The 22136-nt window shown below is 54.5% G+C and overlaps 1 protein-coding gene across 9 annotated transcripts in view; it reads right to left on the bottom strand.

The window, feature by feature from the left end:
* Positions 1–4075: 4075 nt before the first annotated feature.
* BANP (BTG3 associated nuclear protein) overlaps positions 4076–22136 on the bottom strand; it is a 68945-nt gene continuing 50884 nt past the window's right edge. For 4 of the 9 annotated variants that reach the window (XM_027513836.1, XM_027513840.1, XM_027513842.1 and 1 more), the window contains 5 exons: positions 20920–21050; positions 19383–19454; positions 17521–17559; positions 5805–6044; positions 4076–4693 (listed from right to left, as the gene is read on the bottom strand). In XM_027513836.1, the coding sequence (XP_027369637.1) occupies positions 4622–4693; positions 5805–6044; positions 17521–17559; positions 19383–19454; positions 20920–21050 (554 nt within the window). In that variant the 3' untranslated portion in view covers positions 4076–4621. The remainder of the gene's footprint in view (positions 4694–5804; positions 6045–17520; positions 17560–19382; positions 19455–20919; positions 21051–22136) is intronic. The other 5 variants (XM_027513837.1, XM_027513841.1, XM_027513839.1 and 2 more) reach the window with 3 other exon arrangements.

Raw genomic sequence — 22136 nt, forward strand, 5'->3', positions numbered from 1 at the left:
CACGGCCAGGGGAGCACAGCCTCAGAGGCCGGGGCGGGGTGGGGGTGGGGGGCAGGAGCCCCTGTGGACACCTCCCGGGGACAGCAGGGGCTCGGGTCCAGCCAGGCAGCAGGGGCGTCTGCAGCCAGTCCTCCCAGCTCTGCCTACCTGGGTTTGCAGTCTAGTTCCAGGGTGACAGCCGAGTCCTCCTGGAACCCCAGGCTGCCATCCAGCTGTGCATGTGAGCCAGGTTTGCCCAGTTCTCTCCACCCTCCCCTACCCCACCCCTGGCCTCCTCTGGGCATCACAGACCCCCCGCCAGCCCTCGACCCTCTGTTCCTCCATCCAATGAGAGGGCAGCTGACCTAGAGACCCCGCCTGGGCACCCAGCAGCCGTGCTCACAGCAGTGACCCTCCCTCCTCCCACCTGCTGGTGCAGCTCCCGGGACCCTCTGCCTCACCTCCTCCTCCTGCAGCCCTGAGGAAGAGGAGGAGCCAGGCCTGAGCCAGAAACGCTCCAGGCGAACCTCACTCCTTGTAGAGCCCACGAGCTCGCTGCCCGAGGGCTTTGGGTGTGGACTTGCAGGAAGGCATAAGCGAGGGCGTGTGGAGTGAGGGCCGTGTCATCTGGCGCCGTCTTAGAACAGGGCAGTGGGCTAAGGGGTCTTTGATGCCACTGGAGTGGGAGCCACAGCCTGACCCACCTCCCAGTTTTCTCGCAGATATGTGCAGAGAGGAGGAAAAGGGCAAAGAGGAGGCATGGCTCAGGGATGCCCCACTCCGCCTCTTGTCCTGAACAATGGATACCGTGGCCACCAACTCCTTCCTCTAAACCATCGGCTCCGCTGTCCCCAGCTCTCTCAGGAGGGTCGCCAAGCTTCTCAACAGCCCCCGGGCCCACTGGGGCATCACTGAGAAACCACAAGGCTAATAGGCCATCTGGGTCCCGAGCGGGGTCACTGGGGGCTCTGCTCCACCCTGCCTGGCGTGGGGGCCGCGCCCTGCCTCCCGGTGCCCACAGTCAAGGACAAAACAGGGTTCCCAAGTTAGCCGCCTCTGGACTCAGAGGGAGGGGCTTCCGCCAGCCCCCGTGTGGATCTGGGCCCCCTGCCTGGCACAGTTCGGAAAGTGGAACCTGTGCCAGGGTTACTGCCCGGCGACTCCAAACACTGGGCCCTGTGGGATGGCAGGGGAAAGGCCCTTCTGAAATGAGACTCGCTGGGGCCCAAGGAGAAGGCCTACCCAGGTTGGGGGGTGGGGGTCTGAGTTCCGAGCCCACCCAGGCGGGTCTGAGCAGAGGCCTCAGAATTTCCTGGCACGTTCGTTTGTGCTGCAACCAGAGGGTGTGTGGGGGCGAGAGAAAGCAAGGGTGGGGGGACCTTTCAGGGAAGATTGTGTAACCAGCGTCCCCCTGGCCACATTTCCTGGATATAAAATAAAATCTCAAGCCGACGTGTCTCTTGGTCCCAGCGAGTCAGGGAGCAAATGATCTCCTGCCTGTGGGTTGCTGGGTTTGACTTGCTAGTATTTTGCATACATTTTTTTTCTCTGAGTAAGATTGTTCTGTAATTTTCTGTCTCTACTTTATCTTCTGAGGTTTGATGCCAAAGATATATGAGCCTCATAAAATGAGCTGGGAAATGTCCCATCTTATTTTCTGGAGGAGTTTGAGAAAGGACTGGATAAGGCCTTCTTTGAGCGTTTGGTGTAACATTCTTCATTTTGGCTGTTTTCTCCCACTTTATTTTCCAGTTCGCCAGTGATCTTCACAGCTCTGCCTGATACCTACATAGTGAATTCTTAACTTTTTCTATTCAAGTTGTAGGATGACCCTTTTGTACTTTGAGACAGTCTCCAGGTCAGTTTAAATTCTCCGTCTGAACAGCGTAAGCAGGTGGAAAGCCTGGGCTGAAGGCCACACCCAGCGCCCGCTGCGCTGCTTTTGTCTGGGCTTTTTTCTGACAGTGTGCGCGGTAGTGAGTGTGCAGACCTGCTTGTGGCTGGAACTCCACGTTACCTTCCTTTCTCCAGGATCGTGTTTGCTTCAATACGCAGTGGGGACCCAGCGACTCAAGACCTGGGCAGCCCCGCTCTCCAAGAGGAGGCCCCACCCTGTGCCCCCTTCCTTCCCTGCCTTCTTTTGGATCCACCGGGTACTTTTCCTCACGGCAACTCCCTCCCTATTAGTTTGAAGCTGTAGCTGCTGCCCCTGGTCTTTTAATGAGTGGGAATTACAACTTAATGGATTGAGTTTATTAACTTCCTACCATCTTTCTGAAAACTCTCTCCAGCACACTCTTATTGTTCAGTCACCCAGTCATGTCCAACTCTTTGTGACCCCACGGACTGCAGCACGCCAGGCTTTCCTGTCCCTATCTCCCAGTTTGCCCAAGTTCATGTCCACTGAATCAGTGATGCCATCCGACCATCTCATCCTCTGAAGACCACTTCTTCCTATGCACACGCTACTTCTTTTTTTTCCTTTTAAGCCCCGCAGACATTACTTTCTCCTGTGCAGTCCATTTTCTAGACGACTCAACACATTTTACCCCTTTCTTCCCCGCATCTCAGGCCCTCCACCCGGGCCCACTTTCCTTCTGCCAGAAGCGCAGGTTTTAAAATGTTTTAGTGCAAGCCTACTGACAGCACATTTTGGTCCTTTGTGTGCTTTATTATTTAAAGAAAACAACAACACCACTTTAAATACTTAACACTGGTTAAGAATCCATCTGCCAGTGTAGGGGTCATGGGTTCTATCTCTTGTCCATGAAGATCCCACATGCCGCAGAGCAACTAAGCCCGTGCTCCGCGACTACCAAGCCAGTGCCCTGGAGCTCAGGAGCCAAAACAAGGGAAGCCACTGCGATGAGAAGCCCGAGCACCACAACTAGAGAAAGCAACGAAGACCCGGAGCAGCCAAAAACAACAGCGTGTACAAAAAAAGCTGCTACCGTTAGAAAAATGGTAATAAAGAGGCCCACACCACGTGCAGCGCGTTGGGCCCAGCTGCCCTCTCTCAGCGTGCCTTCACGGCTCCTCCACTTCACAGCCTGTGTTGGTGCTTCCTTCCTTCCCTTCACGGCCAAGTGGTGGTGCTGCCATGCGGGTGGACCTCTGCTGAGGGATGCTCAGCGGCTCCCAGCCTCCGGCCACTGTGACTAGCGCTGCTGTGCACATGTGCCCGTGAACAATGCACAGTGCCATTCTCCCAGGCATGCCCCTCAGGGTGGGACTCTGGCCAGACGGGCACTGTCATCTGCGTTGCTCAACAGCTGTCCTACTAAAGGCCCGACTCCGCGTGGAGCATCTCTCTCTACGCCTCTGCTTCGGACATTCCCTCCCCGTCCTTCCTCTCTGGCTGCTTCCGCGTTGTCTCTGTCTTCGAGGTTCTGCACGTCCAGGTGTGGCTTTGTCTGTGTTTCTGCTTGGGATCTGCTCTGCTTCCCAAATCCCCTCACCTGTCACCTCCTTCTGTTCTTTCCTCTGGGATAAAACACACGTTACCTGCACCAGCTCCTTCCTCCCACTTCCCCCCCCCTCAGGCCTGGCATCCGAGTGCCCGCCCCTGGAGGGCAGACGGAGACAGGGAACACAGGGATGCTGTGCCACAGCACGCACTGCCCCGGACCACCCGCAGCCCATGGCAAGCCTCGGCATCACGAAGCCCAGCACCCCACAGAGTCGGGCGGAGAAGGCAGGTCTGAGGGGACACCCGGGAAGGCTCCCCGGCGGCAGCGCCGTGGCCACGTTCAGAGTCAGTGAGCACAGCTACTGTGGGGACTTCACCAGCTAACAGACGACAGGGGCAGAGCAGGCCAGACCCACTGGCCATGGTTAACACGAACCCCCTCAGGGGCTTCTGTGTGGAACTCCTTTCCTTTCCTGCCCTTCTCTTTACTGTTTATACACAACAGGGCTCCTTCGGACATGACTTCCAAGGACCCCCTGGAGCTGGAACGTTCTGGGGCTGGAGGAGGCCGTGTCAGGCCTGGGGTGATGCTGAGCGCCCAGAGGAGGAAGAAGCAAGGCTGGCTTCGGGTTGAGGGCGGTGCTGGGGGAGGAGGCAGCTCCCAGGAGGAAACACTGTGACAGCTGCCATGGTCATAAATACATTTTATTTCATTCATTTCATTAGAAATGCACAATTACAGCGCTGAGCGCATCCGTCCCCCTAAAAAAGTAGGTAAGCAACGTCTCCATCAAAATCATTAGTCGTCTCCTGTGAACATCTATCCTTGTTACACTGAACAGATCACACAGCAAAAGGTTTCTGCTACTCCATTTTTTTTTCGATTTTCTTTTTTGTTATAAACACCATAGCAAATTAAAAAAAGCTGTTTGAACAGAGAAAAATATCGCAGTTCTTGATTTCCGGCGTGCACTTGACGCAACCGCACTGTGCTTCCCGCTCCTTCCCTGGACGTTCGGGGAGATCAAAAGAAACGGTCTCTGGGCGGGGCGGCAGGGGCTACTGTTGTCTTTGTTTCCCAGGGCACACTCCCGGCAGACGGGCGCTCGGATGCACTTTAGCAGCACGCGGGCGGGCCCCTCCCGTGCGAAGCCGAGGGGCGGGCGCATGTGAACGGTGTAGGTGGCAGGGGCCAGCGTGCAGCGTGGCTCGGGTCTGGGAGGGTCAACAGCCTCACTGGATCTGGATTGCCCCGTGCTCCAGCTGCATCTCGGGCTGAAGGGTGGGCTGCAGGGCGTCAGCCGCCTGCAAGAAGGGAGAGGGCTTTCCATCAAGGGGCCCAGGCCACGCCCGGTCACAGACATACGTGGTTTTCAGGCACGGAGTAGAACACATACTTGGGCTGGTGGCCCAGGCACTGACAGATCCAGGGACGCCGACGTCCCTCTGCAGGGCCTCCACTTTGCCCCCACCCACCCACCCACTCACCCCTCCCACAAGTGCCCCAGCACCGCCCCCTCTACCAGCACTGGGTTCCATTCCCACCCTGCTTCTCACTGGGGGCACCCTTCAAGTGGTCAGCATATTCACAGGTTTACGATAAGTCAAAGGGAAAAATACAATCTTAGAGTAAGTCACTGACCACGCGTCTCAGCCACCAAGAATGGGGCCCCCAGAGAGAGACAGTTTGGCGGTTTATCGGACTCCCTAAGCCATTGGTCAAAGGTAATGCAGGTGGGCTCCCCTGGCAGGAATTTTAGCTGGATGGCTCCTGGGGCCACACAGGGGAGGCAGAGTGCCCGGTGAGGCTGGCGCTGCTCTTCCGACTGCGGCTCAAGGCTGTGCTTTCTCAGTGCAAACGTCCCATGGACACAATAGTTTCCCGATAGTGGGGGTGGCAGGAGTGGGGGTGTCTGCCCACCCGTCTGAGGGCTCAGCACAGGCCTCCTCCAGAGGGGCTGGGTTTGAGGGCGCTGAGGAGAGCACACCCGTGTCACCCCCGCCCCAGCAGTCTGAGCCTGACCACACCCTGAGAGACCCTGATGATTCTGCCTGTCCTATGGGCTTGGGCACCACACGGGGATCCAAGTCTGGCTACCCCAGACCCAGGGGAGGCCATGATGGTCTACTGACCAAGCACCATCACTGGGGGTTACAAACCCACACGCGGGCCTGCAGGACCTCGGACCCTGGGCTGGCCCTGCCCCGACCTGAAGAACAGCAAGGCCTCGGGTGCACCTGATTTGGTCTCTAAACTCATAGGTAAACATGTGCCTGAGAGTAGCTCAAGAACTGGTTTCAAGCTGGTCCCTGGGCCAGGAACCGACTTCTCACCTTCACACTTCCAGGCACTTACGAGAGACAGAATCCCAAGTGAGCGCCTAGGTCCACATGGGCGCCTCTCACGGTCACTTACCTTCCTCACGGAAGAAGGTCCGAGGTAGAAAGGCCCAAGCGTGTCCACACCTGCAGGAGCCCCGGGCCCTGTGCACTTCCCGAAGGGAGGACCCACCTGGGCCGCAGCGGTGTGGTCGGTCACCGGCGCCAGCTGGACATACTGGACCTGGATGTCGCTGCCCTGGAGCGGCGAGCCGTCCACCCCTGTGGCAGCCGGGTCCGAAGAAGCCACTGCTATCAGCTGGGCCCCCTGGAGCACCTTGAGACACAGAGAAGACACGCATCAACACAGAGGACAGGATTGAACGACTGAACAACAGTGATTCAAACGTGCAGCCGCATCCTGGCAACCTGGAAACTTCTAGACCCCCAGCCTGGAGTCACCCTGGCAGGAGCTGGGGCAGAAACAGGCATGCAATCGCCAGGCCCCAAATCCCACAGCAACCCGCCTGAGGTTGGGGGAGCCGACGAGCTGCCGAGTGGACGTGAGTCAGGCAGTGCAGATGTACTGCGCTGGCGCTGTTCAGCTGGCACTCACCCTGTGCAGGGACGCTCTGTGAGCTGGTTCCCCTGGGTGCCACCCCTGTAAGTCCCCTGGCCCTGACCTCGCCCCTGTGGGTCCTGGACTCAACCACACGTGTTAGGTGCTACGTCGTCGTCCTGGTTTTGTTGTTGTTGTCCTGGTGAAAGATCCCTTAATATATGAATTTAAAATCAAGTCAAAAACTATCTTTTAATGAAACTTATGAAATCATGGCACTCTGGTCCTGGTGATGAGCTAAGCGGAAGGCATCTGTGGTACTCTAACAGAGAGCTCTTCTTCTTGGCACTGCCAATAAAGTGACTTTTCACACGATCTGCACAGCTGATTAAATCTTAAGAATTACAAAGTCAGAAACCCCGGGATCTAAACATGCAACATTTATAATGAGGAAGGCAGGCCCATTACCAGTCTAGAGAATAAATAAAAATAAAAATAGTAAAATGTTCTCAACTGGGAATTCATTCCAAATAACATGCCTTTGAAACATTCCCACGCTGGTTTGGTCTTGATAAGTGACTCAGGAATGAGTTGAACCCTTACTTTGCGGGCCCTCCAGACTCTTCCAAGAAAGCCGCTCTCGGCACCATCCCCCACCCCCCAAAAGTGCAGGGAGGTCTGTTACCCAGGTTGGGGGGACAAGGGTAGCGATGGAGACAAGCGTCTCCTTGGGAATAGTGGCTCTGACTCCCTTGAGAAGGAGGACCTGCTTCTCACGTGAGATGAGCAAGCCTGGAGCAAAGGCACCAACCAGGCCGGGCTCCGATGCTCTACCAGGAAACGCCTGGTGTCCCGGCCTCCAGGGCTGCTCCACCCACCAAGCCGCCTTCTCATCCTAGGTTTCAGTTACCCGCAATCAACGGCAGTCTAGAAATATTAAAGGGGAAATTCCAGAAATAAATGTGTCCTAAAGTTTGCTGTTTTGAGCCCCAAAAGGACACTCTGCACCATCCTGACCTTTGACCTTGTGCCCCCACCCCCCGCCTCGTGAGCACTCAGCGGTGTCTCAACTGTCGAGGGGTCACAGGCTTCCCCTACTCACGAGGGCCCCGAAGCCCCAGAGCAGCAACGCTGGCCACATGAGATTCTCTCACTGCACCTGATTTACAGATTAGACATCACACAGGTGTGCATGCACAGGAAGAACGCAGCATGGGTTAGGTACTATCTACTGTTGCGGGCAGGCTCTAGGGGTCACGTGACACACATCCCTGCAGGTAAAGAGGGGTGACGACAGTGCCTCCCGCAGGGAGGGTGGCCCCATGAGGAGCCCAGCTGTGCCACCTGCCCCTGACTTAAGAACATGTCTTCTCAAAGCTACACAGGACTGGGACAGGAGCAGGCTGTGAGGAGTGGTCAGGAAGCTGGCTCTGCGATGCTCCCCGCCCCCACTGGCCCTGAGGCTCTGGCAGGAGCACCCCCGGCCGGGAGCTAGGATACCACAGCTCTGCCAGGAAACGCACCCGGCCCAGCATGGGGCCCGCACAATCCCACAAAAGACAACCCAAAGGGCCTCAGGGAGTTCTGCAGCCCGGGCCTCTCCGGAGGGAGGGGCAGGGGTGGACACCCAACCAGCAGTCACAGCACCAGGAGCAGGGCGCTTCTCCTGGGAAGATAAACAGAACAAAGTGCTTTGTAGGCCAACTGCACAGACACCGCGGGCTGGGGCGTGCAGCCTCCCGAAACGTGGTCCAGCGGGGACGGGACGTGCTGACCTGGATCCTAACGGGTGACGAGGATGCCCGCTGACGTCAAGTCTTTAGCTCAAAGCAGCAGGATCCCCGCAGCACCCAAGGCCATGAGCCCACTGGACACCAGCTGGGGGCCTCGCTCTGGCAGAGGACCAGCCTGCAGTCAGAGGTCCTGCCGGATGGCAAGGGCCCAGCACACCTGGACTGGCTCCCACGTCTCCCAGCAGCGAGCTGTGGCTCCTTCCTGCTCGCAGGCTGCAGGGTGGAGCGGGGTGGGGGCTGGGCCCTCAGGAACATCTAACTGGGCAGCAGCAAACTCCCAGGACAGCAGCCAGGAGCAGCACGCCAGGCTCCCGGGACTGGACCGGGAGTGGGAGCCCCGGGGCCGCGGAGACACATCTGTGTGGACTCGGGTGCGGCTCACGCCACCTGACTGGCCTTGGTTGTAAGCTTCCTGCGTGTTGCTGGAGCATAGCCCGTTATTTTCAGACCAAAGAAAAATGGCACAGGGCATGGATGTGGAGCAGCCGACCGAGGGAACCCTGGATCTACCAGCACTGTTTTTTTGGAGTGCGCACATCTGGTTCTCCTCTATATTCTGCCAATTCTGAAACTCTGTTTAACACCCAAATGAGATAATGCAAAACTGGTGCAAAATCCAAAATAAATGCAAGAAACCCAAGGACTTTTCAGTAATATTTAGAAACAAAATTCTGAACCCAACCAAGAACCCACCCAGACACACATACACCCAACCTGAAAACACAAACCAACCAGAAAACCCTCAAGCACTCAGAAGACAGGCTTGCAGCTTAGATGTGTGGCCAGAAACTGGCCCAGACCCCACACCTGAGGCCACCTGGAGGAGCCAAGGTCACCAACTGGTGTCTGCATTTCTGCTTGAACCCAGCTGGTTAAGGGAATGCAATCTACCAGTGGACTTCTCCAAATCCGGATGTTAATTCAAAGAGCAGCTTTTCCCGTGACAGAAAGAGGAGGAGGCGAGAGGAAGACGCCCCAAACTGACAACCAGCCAGGAGACCCAGCGGCACAAAATCTATTTCATACGTTCGTACAGCAAATGCCAGAAATAAATAACGATTCCTAAGCCTCTAAACCCGAGGATGAGAACACGAAGCCCCTACCTCGGATCCTACTTTGAGTTCCTGCTCAGGATGGTCAGACACCAGCACGACCTTCAAGGAACCCCAGTGGACATGGATAGAACCAAAGAGAACTGAGCAAAGAGTACTTCCTGCGTGTTCCTGGGGCCCACAGTGCAAGGCCCAGCCTGGAGGTTCCTCACAGGAGGAGTTGGGGCTCCAGACCATAGACTCAACGCTTTAGGAAGCATGCTACAGCCAGCTGGCAAGCTGGTGCTTCCATAGCTGACAGGGCAGCAGCAGAAACCAGATTTATAGCCCGGGCGACGGGAGATGCCCCAGGGACCCGGTCTTGGCACCACAGGGCAGGCGGCAGGACAAGCAGCCTGTGCCCTCTGCTTCATGCCTGGCGGCATCGGAGCCTGAGCCTCAAACACAGTCTGGGAGCAGGAAAACAAAGCCTAGACAAACACAAGAAAGCAAAAACACAAGTCTGCAGACACGGAGTGTCCAGCCCACCATCTCAGAGGCAGCGTCCCTGGAACAAATCTCAACCACGAGTCTGAAGACCATCTGGTCAAGTAGGGGGCCGAGGAGCAAGAGGGTGGAACAACTCAGCCAGAGTCAAGTCCACGGCCGCCACCTCCCCACGGGCCCCAGGCCTCAGACTTCTAAAAGGGGCAGGTGGGGTGGGTAGGGAGTAGGCGAGATGGAGCAGGAAAACAAGACAGGTTTTAATTACACATGTAAGTGATCTACTGGGGAAGGGAGAGGGTGCCCACCGTCACCCTCACAGCTAAAACGCCCACCAAGGATGCGGACAACCAGGAAGCAGAGCTCAGGCCTCCCTTGCTCCCCTGCCCCCCAACTGTGTACTCGGCTCCTACCGTTTCCTTCTTTAGTTTGGAAAACTTACTGCGCAGAACCACAAAAATTACTGTTGGGTTTACTGTGATGGGACAAGAAAGAACTTCTCAAAGACGAGGTGCAGTCTTCTTACCGAGTTTAAGTCAGCAGGGAGCACTCAGCAAGTGACCCACTGAGCGATGGCCACTGGGTCCAGCTCCACCATGGCTGTGGCGCCCCAGGAGCCTGCCCCACTCTGCCAGAAGACTGCCCAACCCCCCCAGGAGTCTGCTCAACATCCCCCCAGCCGCCTGCCCCACCCTGCCAGAAGACTGCCCACCCCCCGCCCCGGAGTCTGCTCAACAACCCACGGCCGCCTGCCCCCGCCCCCCAGGAGGGGCCTGCCCCCCAGAGGCCATGTCTGACATCTGATGTGACACACACGGTCAAGCAGGTCTCTGGGCCAAAGCGGCCTACACCCCATTCTGCCCCCGAGCAGCACTGTCCCACGTCCCACATCCCTCCTGAGGCAGACGGATGCTCTGGAGTCCTTCGATCCCAGAAGCCCAACGATCCACCATGCCGGCATGTGGAGACGGGTTAGATGAGGCCATGGGGCGGAGCTCAGTGGGTCACTTGCTGAGTGCTCCCTGCTGACTTAAACTCGGTAAGAAGACTGCGCCACGTTTTTGAGAAGTTCTTCTTGTCCCATCACAGTAAACCCAACAGTAATTTTTGTTGAGCCCATGAGGGCTCAACGCTCCCCAGGAAGAGGAGAGGCATGGGCCCCGCCCCCGCGAACATCGAGGAACCATGTGGGGACGTTAACCAGCAAGATGGCCCTTGCCAGCACCCTGGTGTCGGGCTCCCAGCCTTCAGCTTTCAATGGTGTGCACATCTGCACCTCCCCAACAGTACCTGGCTACAGCCGCCCAACCCAGACGGGGGGACAGGAGACAAGCGTCCCAGCCCACCCCGCACCGGCACAGGGAACTGGGGGCTGCATTCCGAAGCAGGGGTGCTGCTGGAAACAGCAGGCTCACACGAGAGTGCAGCCGACTATCAGCGACATGTCTGTCTGCACTGCACATGGGGCACAGACGCCGCCCTGCTGCTGGCGTCAGGACGACACGCACACGACCATGGTCATCATTCAGCCTGCCTGTGAGCAGACAGGCCCTGCACGCAGCTGAGACCACCAGGCCAGTGGGCTTGCAGGGGAGCAGGGCCCGCAGCTCAAGAGCTGCAGCCTGGACACAGGGCACAGGTGTTGTCGTTTGTTACCCCGAGCGCCTCTCGGCCCGGGAGAAAGTGGGGACTCAGGCTAACTCACATGCCCAGGACCACAAGCCAGAGAAAACAAGCAAACACAAGAGGCTCTGAAGGCACTGGGCGGCCCCTCGAGGCCGCCGGGCACACCACTACACCATAGCCAGTCAGGAGGGCGGGCGCGTTAGGAAGAGTCGAGCAGGAGAACACAGACCAGACAGTGGGAACCTCACCACGCCAGGTGACGCTAGAGAACTCTCCCTCTAAAGGGTAATCTCTCTCCACCAGCCTCCGTGAAGAAAGGGGTTTGAGCCTTTCTCTCCACCTCTTTGGCTTCTCTCCTGGCCAAACACCTGCCCGTCTGTCCTCATCTACCTGGGGTTACCCTGTAGTTCTGGGGAGCTCAACTCAGACGCCAGTGGAGCATTGCCCCAAATGTAAGGCCCACCCAGCAGTCACGTCCTTAACGCTGACTTGTAAGGAGCCCCCGCTTTCCTTTCTGTTTCAGCCAAACTCCAACTGCTGTGCCAGTGTCCCTGGGCGGCTCCCCAGCCTCTTGGAGCCACGTCTAGATGGCCTGTGCAGCTAGGAGGTTCCTGCCACCCTCCACAGCTCAAGCATCTGTCAGAGATGTCTGCTCCAGAGTCCATGTCCACTCTAAGCCGTATCACTCACCACAAGACGACCACCCTCAGAGTCTGGGCAGGCCTTCACTGGTCAGCACGTGTGTGTGTGTGTGTGTGTGTGTGCATTTCCTTCACTGCTCAGCACAGGTGTGTGCATGTGTCCATGCAAGCACAGGTCACACAGGAACATTATGGGGACATGGCTGACAACACCTGTGCCAGCTCAGGGGCAGACGGGAGGCAGCACTGACGCTCGCTGCGGGGCCGCTCAGTGAACCGTCTGCTCGGTTCACTTTGGGGGTCAACATGAAATGTCAGCCTGCACTCTTGACATCAGTGACTGTGTCTGTCTACACATGAAAATAATTCTATATCAGTTTTCTACCCTGAATGCCTACCATGCTCAGGTACCTGTCAGCTCAAGGGTCCTTCCACCCCTCCCTCCCTCATCTCTCACACACAATACCTGCCAGGTGTGCCAGACACTCTCCAACCCAGGGGCACGTCACACCAATTTCACTTTACTCGGGGGCAGGACGTTCATCTCAGTACCTGACTACAGGAAATGCAGGAGAAGCCATCCTGATTCCTCGGAACCTTCTGGACCAGAAGTCAACCTCTGCTGCAGAGGCTCTGCCAGATTCTGAACATGACTTCCCCAGGGCCCAGACTGGGATCCCGCCCACCAACCTCAGACTCCAGACCCATCAGAGCAGTGGCTTCAGTCTCATGCCCAGGCACCCTGATCACACTGTGCCCTGATTTCTAGAGGCGTGATTCCTTATACCCACAGTGAAGTTAACCTCAAGAGAACTCCGAGGTTCACTCACAAAGTGAGGAAAAAAGTGGGAAGTGACACTGCGCTTGGAAGGCCGCTCTGCTGCAGTGACTCTGCTGCCACGTGGCTCGAGGGCACCCTCGTGTCCCGGCCCTGTGAGAACTCGGCTCTCACTCTGCAGGTCCTCAGGTGGTCCTGTTTCCCCTGGCGTGGGGCAGCCCAGTGCCAACTCCAGACCCCACGTGCCCGAGTCCACTGCATAAAGCTCAGATGCTGTGCACCGGGCAGCCACCCGCCTTGAGACTGCAGCCCCCAAGTCCAGACATGCCTGAGCTAAGAGGATGGAGAACTGTCCTCCAGGGTCTGCCTCAAGGGCGGTCACGGCGCCTGGAGTCTGCTGGGGGAAAAGCTGGGGCCGGGCAGACAGGAAGGACACGTCCCCATGGCACCTCCCATCTCCTGTCCCCGACTGTAAAGAAGTGAACCATCTGGAGAGACAGCCAGCATGTCATGGGGCAGCCCCATCAGAGGGCTCGGCTTCCACCCACCCTCTGCCAAACCAGAAACTGACAGAGTCAGCCTGTGGAGCAGGAGGGGTATCTCGCTTCGTCCTGGAGGACAGCAGCTCCCTGACGGCGTCTGGAGCAAAATTCTTGGGGGAGGATCCTTAGCTGCTCTGTGCCGTCACCCAAAAGCCAAGACGCTGGCCCAGCACCGGCGTGGGCTCCAAATTGCCCGCAGGCCTCTCTCAGAAAACAGGCAGGGACAGAAGAGCTTCAGAAGACTCCAGAGAAATCACCAAGCTTTCCTATGTAGAAAAAGCTTTATAACTTGGGCCACACTGAAAACAAATTTGGAATGACTCAAAAGTCACCATTTTTCAGCCTACTGAGCTGTGAATTTCAGGTAAGCTCTCCTCTGTAAATTTCCAGGTAATAACTCATGTCTAAAATCATCAATGGACATATGGTACGTTTTTAAATGGCTTAAAAACACAAGAGCAGCAACATGCCTTCAACCAACAGGTATCCTACAGTTAACTAATGCCACTGCACTCATTCACCAACAGGGAATCACCGAGTGCTGAAAAGTCACACTACAGTGGGTGGGTGAAAAACAGAAATGAATAAAGTTTCGATCTAATGGAATCAAAGCTATTTAATTGAACATTTCAAACATATATTTGAAAATGATAAAATGGATCAGAAACGATTCTCCAATTTGAAGGCCTGTCTCTCCTCCCTTGACCGTCTGCAGTCAAAGCCTTTGAGGTGAGACTTGACCAAAGGGGTTCAGGGCCATGGGCGATCATCCAACAATAGGAAGAGCCTTGGGGGTTTTACTGTAAAGCTACTTGGCCTCAACCAACAAGAGCCTCCGAAGACAATGTGATTCCAACAACCTATGATACTGGAATCACGTACACAAGTAACTGCAACATGCAACTTCCTCTTAAAAGCATTACCGTATGTTTCCAGCCTAAATCTCAGTCAACGTCCTCCTGGCCTTGTCCAACCTGAAACCATCTTGTTTGGAACAACTCCAGGGACAGGTGACAGGCCCAGACTGACATGCTGGGGGCACTAACTAGTTCCCCTCAGCCTGAAGCTGCCTTCCCTGCTGCCCACAGGCCCAGGAGACACTGAACGGTGAATCCTGGGCACTGGGTACCCTCCCACAGTCCCAAGCCTCCTTGGGGGAACAGGATTCCTGAGGAATGGAACTGGGAGCAGGAAACCAGGGCCGACGGGGCCAGCTGCCTCAAGCAGGGTGACGGCCCATAGCACCACACTCAGCGAGACAGAAGACGCAGGGCTGCTTCTGTGACCTCTCTAGGATATTTCTGGGAACCAGTCAACACCAAACTTTCTCTGCATCTGACCTTTTATAGATTAAATTATATTTTCCACCGTTTCTGGTAGAGAAGGCTTTTCCGAGAGGGATTAATCCCAAGCTACCTAGGTTCTCCAAGAAGTGTGTCTGCATTTTGGCAGGAATATATTTTCTTGAAGGAAACATTTTTCTTAGAAGTGAAGTGACAGTGTGTGCTGGTGGCAAGGTGTCGCAGACCACTGACAGTGGACTGGAGCCCTGGGATGGCAGAGACTGCTCCAACGCCACAGATAAAGGACCCTGCATGCACACCATACCACCCCCCCACCCCCACACACACAGCCCTTCTTCTCATCCACTCCAAAAAAGATCTACACATAAAATGTTGGATACTTCCCATCTCTTCTAATCTTTTTCCCAGCTGGGTTTATAAGGCCTCGTTTTACGGAAAAAATTCTGAAAGCTACTGAAATTCAATTTTAAGCAAAGTATAAGGATGTACACAAAAGCCAAAGATGTCGAGAGAGGCTTCAGAGTCTCAAGAAAGCCAGAGCTGTTTATCTAGATCCTGAGGAAACATCTCACAGATGCAAGAGGAACGTGGCCACATCACCATGCGGCCTGTCTTTCTGTAAGCCACGTGAACCGTGTGTGTGTGTACATGTTTGTGTGTGTCTGGCATATTCATCACTACAGAGATGGGCTTACCAGAACATACCCATCTCCCAGGTTTCCAAGTGTCCTGATGTCATTCAGCCTGCAGACACACACAAACCTTTTTCACACACATTTTAGATTACATTAACCACAACTGTAAAAAAATAAAAATCTTCTACCAAAATACGCATCTAGTTGAAACAGTATCAAACCATTTCACAGTTCCCAATATAAAGAGACTGCAGTCTTTAAAGATTTCTCATGAGGCAAAAATCTCCAAAATATAGACAAAATCAGGCCCGATTCAAATGTTCCAACAGATACGATGCTGCCTGATGACAGAGTAGAGACATCCCACTAGGTCATAATCACCTGACCCACAAATCCCTGGCTCCATACCCAGGCGCCTGCTGAATGCACAGTGCCACAGGCAGGAAACAGCCCACGGGTCTGCTCCTACCTTCCTCACATGCTCAGTCAACACTGGGGCTGACCGAAACGACAAAGTGCTCCTCCCGGGAGCACACTGTGCCTGGGCGCTGACGAGCCCTGCAAACAGAGGCGCCTCTTCCCAACAGTCTGCTCGGGTGCACGACTTTTTAGTCACGCCAATAAATGCTGGGGTCTTTGCTTTGTTTTCTTAAACTCCCCCCAAATCAAGATGAACAGAATGCAAAATGAACCCCAGAAATTGTATAACTCTAGATTTTCCTAGATCTCAATTTTTTAATGTAGAAAAGGACATCTTAAGACTAAAGCAAAGAGGAACTAAAGAGCCTCTTGATGAAGATGAGAGGAAAGTAAAAAAGCTGGCTTAAAACTCAACGTTCAAAAAACTAAGATCATGGCATCCAGTCCCATCACTTCATGGCAAACAGATGGGGAAACAATGGAAACAGTGAGAGACTTTATTTTCCTGGGCTCCAAAATCACTGCAGATGGTGAGTGCCGCCATGAAATTAAAAGACGCTTGCTCCTTGGAAGAAAAGCTGTAAGAAACCTAGACAACGATTGAAAAGCAGAGACATCACTTTGCCAACAAAGGTCTGTCTGGTCAAAGCTATGGTTTTTCCAATAGTCATGTATGGATGTGAGAGCTGGACCATAAAGAAGGCTGAGCACCAAAGAACTGATGCTTTTGAACAGTGGTGCTAGAGAAGACACTTCCGAGTCCCGTGGACAGCAAGGAGATTAAACAATCAACCCTAAAGGAAATCAATCCTGAATATTCACTAGAAGGATTGATGTTAAAGCTGAAGCTCCGACACTTTGGCCACCTGATGCAAAGAGCCAACTCATTAGAAAAGACCCTGATGCTGGCAAAGAATGAAGATAGGAGAAGAAGGGGATGACAGAAGATGAGATGGTTGGATAGCATCACCAACTCAACGGACGTGAGTTTGAGCAAGCTCCCAGAGATGGTGCAGGACAGAGAAACCTGGCATGCTGCAGTCCACGGGGTCACAAAGAGTTGTATACAACTGAGCGACTGAACACCAGTTAAACAAAATCTTAACGATACACTCTAATTATAAAAAACACCCCCAACTTTACCATCGGCCAAGCTGCCCCAACAACAAAGCACACAGTTAATAGTCGTGTCAAGTTTCTCGATGGGGGTTTTATGCCACTCAGGTGGGTGGGCTGAGGTCGATGCTAGGGCTGACAGGGTAACCACCAACCCATCTGCCTGAGCAGGGGGCTTACTTTCAGGGCTTATGGTGCGTGAATCACCCAACAACCGTCTCCATGGGAATCTGCCTGGCCTCTTCTGGCGCTCAGGCAGGACCCTGCCTTTATAGGAAGGACACGGCCCTGCCCTTCAGCAGCTCACGATCAAGCTGCACGGGGCCCAGCGTGGGTGCCGAGAGATGCCACATGCCTCCCTGCCGACCACCTCACAGCTCGTCCTCCTGATTCAGAGCAGGACACGGACAGCCCACACCGCCCTCCGGAGGGGGGTCACCTCGGGGCCTGCGTGTCTGCGTCCCAGCTCTCAAAAGCTGGCCACATCCCTTGGGGGCCTGGCCACCATGCTGTGAGGCCCCAGGCCACGCAGGGAGCCTGCATGAGGACCAAGGGGTTGGAGGGACAGCCCAGCTCCAGCCCCAAGAGCAGCCCTAGACACAGCAGGCCCCTGGGCCTCTAGATGGCCCGGGGACTCTCACAGCTCTGGACAGTTCACATCAGGTGAGCTCAGTGAGGGTTTCTGTGTCTTTTCTCAGGACCAGAAGAAAATGGCAGTGATTAGAGTTTGACAGAAATAAACGGGAACAAACTCTGCCTTATATTGCAGACAGAGACTGCACAGCGGCCCAGGGCCCCGCCATCCACAAGCCCCACCCTGCCTGCAGCAACACGAGCTGGGACCCACCACAAGTGAGCACTTACCTGCCCATCCTGTCCCACATGGTGTATCTGCAGATTGCCCTGCAAAACAGATTTTAAAAAAGGCAATCAACAACAATGCTTCAAGACTCAAGACACAGAGGCAGGAATGTCCCCAGGCCGTTTGTGAGAATCAGCAGGACTGTTAACATCCATTCTACAAAAACACAATCCTCCATAGCCATAAAAACCTCAAAATACTTAAGCTACATTTACAAATACTATTTTTTCTTACAAAAACAAAGCAAACCAATTAAAAAACATTGGACCTAACCCCCAACCCTGACTCCATATGAAAATGTTATTTTCTTCTAACTTTTTACTTGGAACCAATCTTAGACTCACAAGAAGAATTTAAAGTAGCCCAGAGAGGTCCCACACTCCCCCACGAGACCCTGGACACATCACGTGGCATTGCTGCAACCAGGAAACCTGTGGGACACAATGCAATTAACCAGACCACACATACACCAGGATCTCATCAGCTGGAAATCCATTTTCATTGGTTTAAAAAAATAGTTGCTTTAAGTCTGGTAGGCTCTGCTAAACATCTCTACGAATATCCTCATTTTGACAAAATAATTACCTAATTTTTAAATGAACAAAGTAAGGTTTTAATGTGATAAGAAGACTAACTGCATGCTGTAACTTATTACAAAGTAATCATTATACTATCAGCAACTGCTTCTAATTCAGTGCACCCAATTCCTAATGGAAGCAAAAAACACTAGGTTCTATGGACAAAGGATTCAGTTAAGGAAACTGGAGGAAAAGTGAGTAAAATCGATAATAAAAATGGAAATTCAGAAGTACTCTAGTGAAGTTTTAGCAGAAACAGTATAAAAGCAACACACATTGCTTCCTCCTTATCCCACCCTTGCAGATTTCCTTCAAGAGCCCCCATGGAGGGAGGTGGCAAGGCAGGTGAGCTGGTGGATGCCCAGCCCTCTGTGGGTGTGGCCCCTCACCCGTGCCCAGTGAAGCGAAGCCCCAGACTCCTGGGGGTGCCCCCACTTAGCCTGCAGTCTGCTCCCCTACCCCAGCCCCCACAACCTGCTGCTCTGCGTGAGATCACAGACACCCCCTTAAGAATGTTGAGCCAGCAAGCCCACAGGGACCTGGGACCCAGAGGTTGGGGGGGTAATAGCCCTGAAGCAGGAAGCAAGCCCATCCCTCAGCTCCACCCACACTGGGCACAAAGGTCAGGGTGTGGGTCCAGGGTCCTGGACAAGGTGCTGGGAACCACGCTGGCCAGAGTGGACGGCTCCCAGCCCCAGTCCTTCAGCCTCTCCTTTGGGAAGAAGGGGGGAGTCAAGCTGACCTTCCCAAGCCAGGCGCCCCGTGGCAGCCGCCACGCACACAGAGGGCAGGCGTGCAGCCAGAAGCCCCCGCCTCCATCCTTACTATGGGTAGCAGTAAGGAGGACGCCAGCGGGGAGAGGCCAGAGAAAGCTGCGAGGCGGCTCACAGGCCTACATGTACTCTCTCACAGGACTCCCACCCCCTCAAGGCAGGCACCAGCCCCCTGGGCAGAGGAAGCCGAGACCGGTGGGGAGGATGGTGAGGCCGCAGTCTGTGGCAACCCTCTTATGCTCCTCCCACCCCTAGGCTGGAGTGCAGGAAGGTCTGTGTCTCAGGCGAGACAGCGGTCCAGAGGGCAGCTCTCCAGGAGCAAAAGCCTCCATACAGTGTCCAGAAACAAACCCTGACAGCCACCGGCGCAGCCAGGGCAGGAAGGCCCCCAGAAGCGCACATCAAGGGGCCGCTGCCGATGCCTGTGTCACCCGGGGCAGCCCAGTGGTCATGCACGCTACAGGGGTCGGAGTGCAGGAGGCCTGTGGGCCCCGGGAGGGCTGGTGGACTCACCTCACTGTCCTGCGTGATCTGCACCTGCTCCCCCTGAGGCACCTGGGCGATGTGTAGGTGGCCCTGTGGGATCCGCAGAAGAGAAGACACAGGAAGCATCAGGGCAGACAGGAGACACTCGCTCCTGACTCACCCTCACAGCTCAGGACAAGACAGTGGAGGCCAGAGCCGCCAGAGTCACAAAGCACTGTGTGAGCGACTGACCCGCCTCCCAAAGGACCACTTTAAGACCATAACACTAACATTTTGCAGTCATTCTTAAAGGGGCAACGAGGCCTAGGAAAACTCTGCTGACGCTTTAAATGTCACTAAATGAGCAAATTTAAGAATGTGAAGGACACACAAAAAAGAGAAACCAAAATTTTCCAGAAAACTGAAGTTTTTGGTGTTTTTTTTTTTAAATCGTACTATCAACCGGGAGGGGGACCAGAAACTGTGGACTTTCAGGAAGCGCCCCTAGTAACCTGGGGGTGCCCGAGGCCACACAGCAGCATGACTAGAAAGGTGAGTGGCTGTTGTACCTGTATCCACACGGAGAACAGGTCAGTCAACTCTTTAAATCAATGACTATGTAAACAACTGAAGTAAACATTAATAAATATAGTTCCAAAGAATCAAAGACTCCAACTAAAATGTTTGCAGGTACAGGCAGACGAGTAATTACTGTAAATCTTAACTTTGCTCAATGAAATGAATATCCCTTATCTTATTTAAAATTCTACCTTAATCAAAATGGGCCTGAAAATAAACCACTGAAGATTTCTCTGTGGCGTTCATGTTACCATGTCTATATAAACCCTGCATCACAGTTATCTACTCCGGAATTCTTTCAGAGAGCTTCCTCACTAACGAGCTAAGAGTCACTGCCTCTGGGACTGTCAGCTAAACAAAGAACCACTGTTTGTAGCTGCTCTGTCTCCCCTGGAAGAAGACACGCCCCTCACAAGTGCCCCCTGTGCTCTCAGGAACCTCTCCCTCTCCGGATGGTGTGTGGAGTGTGGCATCTAACCAGGTGTCCAGGAGGCTGCCCTGCCATGAGCCCGCTGGCGAGGAGGCTGGGTGACGAAGCACCCCCAGGATCCCCAGAGAGTTCCTGCCCGCCCTCTTTGGCCACGGGACCCACGAAGGGTTGGGAGGGATGTCCACCTGGGCCAGCAGCACATGAGGCAGGGCCAGGCGGGCTGGGGGTGCTGGGCACCACGCAGAGGGGCACTTGTCACCCAATCCAAAGAAGCTACACGCTAAGGCCTCCAGCTTCCTCCACTGGCCCTAAGTACAGGGTGCCCGTGCTTCTGAGCTGAGGAAATACCTAGGACACATCATGGTGCCCCAGGAAGACGGGCAGAAGTGCAGAGTTGCAGGGACCAGGGTATCTGTGAGCTGTAGAAGGCCTACCCTAACTGCTTCTGCTTTGATTTGGCACTGGACCCCTCCCCCAAGCTGTCAGCAGGGTCCAGAACCGCAGGGAAAGCTGGTCATGCCCCCAACCCTCCCCTCCCCTCCCGCCCACGAGAGCAGACTGGCAAGAAGTACGTACTACTTGGACCTGCCCGTCCTCCCCGATCTGGTGGATCTGGACCTGCTGGGCGTTGGCCAGGGCGTAGTGCAGGGCCTGTGGGGGTGGCTGCTGCAACTCACTGGAGGGTGGCGGTGTGCTCATCATGGTCTCTGCAGGGAGGTACACACGGGCCTGAGAGATCAGCCCAGGCTGAGCCCACCTCTGCCTTCCCCTGCCCGCACAGGGAGGAAGGGGGACCCTCCATCCTGGACTTGGCAGCTCCTGGATGTGCAGCGTCATGAGCAGCAGCTGGTCACACGGCAGAGATCTCTGACCTGTGGACAGAGATGAAGACCCGACCACCCCTGAACAGGGACGGTTCCCAGCCACCCACTGGGTATAAGTGAAGCTCCTCAGCTGAAGCAACAAAAGTGTAAAACAGGAAGAAAGTAGACACTAAACTCTGTTTCAGACCAGCCCAAAGTAGGATTGGTCCATGGATTATTTGGGGGAAAAGCCCTACCAGCTCAATTAAAGGTAAACTTTTCAATAAAATTTTGTTGTTGTTTAGTTGCTCAGTTGTATCCAACTCTGTGCAATGCCATGTACTATACAGCCTGCCACGCTCCTCTGTCCATGAGATTCTCCAGGCAAGAATATTCAAGTGGGCTGCCATTTCCTCCTCCAGGGGATCTTCCTGGCCCAGGGATCGAACCCAGGTCTCCTGTATTACAGGCAGATTCTTTGCTGCTGAGCCACCAGGGAAGCCCAATAATAGTGTACTTTCCATGTTTAACCCAAAATGAGATACGTTTGTTTTCCTGTGTATCACTTTTAATTGCAATGTTGTCTCAACCAGGAGAATTTTCTTATACACTTACAACATTAGGACTCAGAAAAAATTTTAATTGTCAATGTACATACATGCTGCTGCTAAGTCGCTTCAGTCGTGTCCGACTCTGTGCGACCTCAAAGACGGCAGCCCACCAGGCTCCCCTGTCCCTGGGATTCTCCAGGCAAGAACACTGGAATGGGTTGCCATTTCCTTCTCCAATGCATGAAAGCGAAAAGTGAAAGTGAACTCGCTTGGTCGTGTCTGACTCCTAGCGACCCCATGAACTGCAGCCCACCAGGCCCCTCCATCCATGGGATTTTCCAGGCAAGAGTACTGGAGTGGGTTGCCATTGCCTTCTCCAGTGTACATACATATTTTTGTTGTAAAGAATGGATTAGGACTTCCCTGATAGCTCAGTTGG

Source organism: Bos indicus x Bos taurus, chromosome 18 (genome assembly GCF_003369695.1).
Source record: "Bos indicus x Bos taurus breed Angus x Brahman F1 hybrid chromosome 18, Bos_hybrid_MaternalHap_v2.0, whole genome shotgun sequence".
Classification (NCBI taxonomy): domain Eukaryota; kingdom Metazoa; phylum Chordata; class Mammalia; order Artiodactyla; family Bovidae; genus Bos; species Bos indicus x Bos taurus.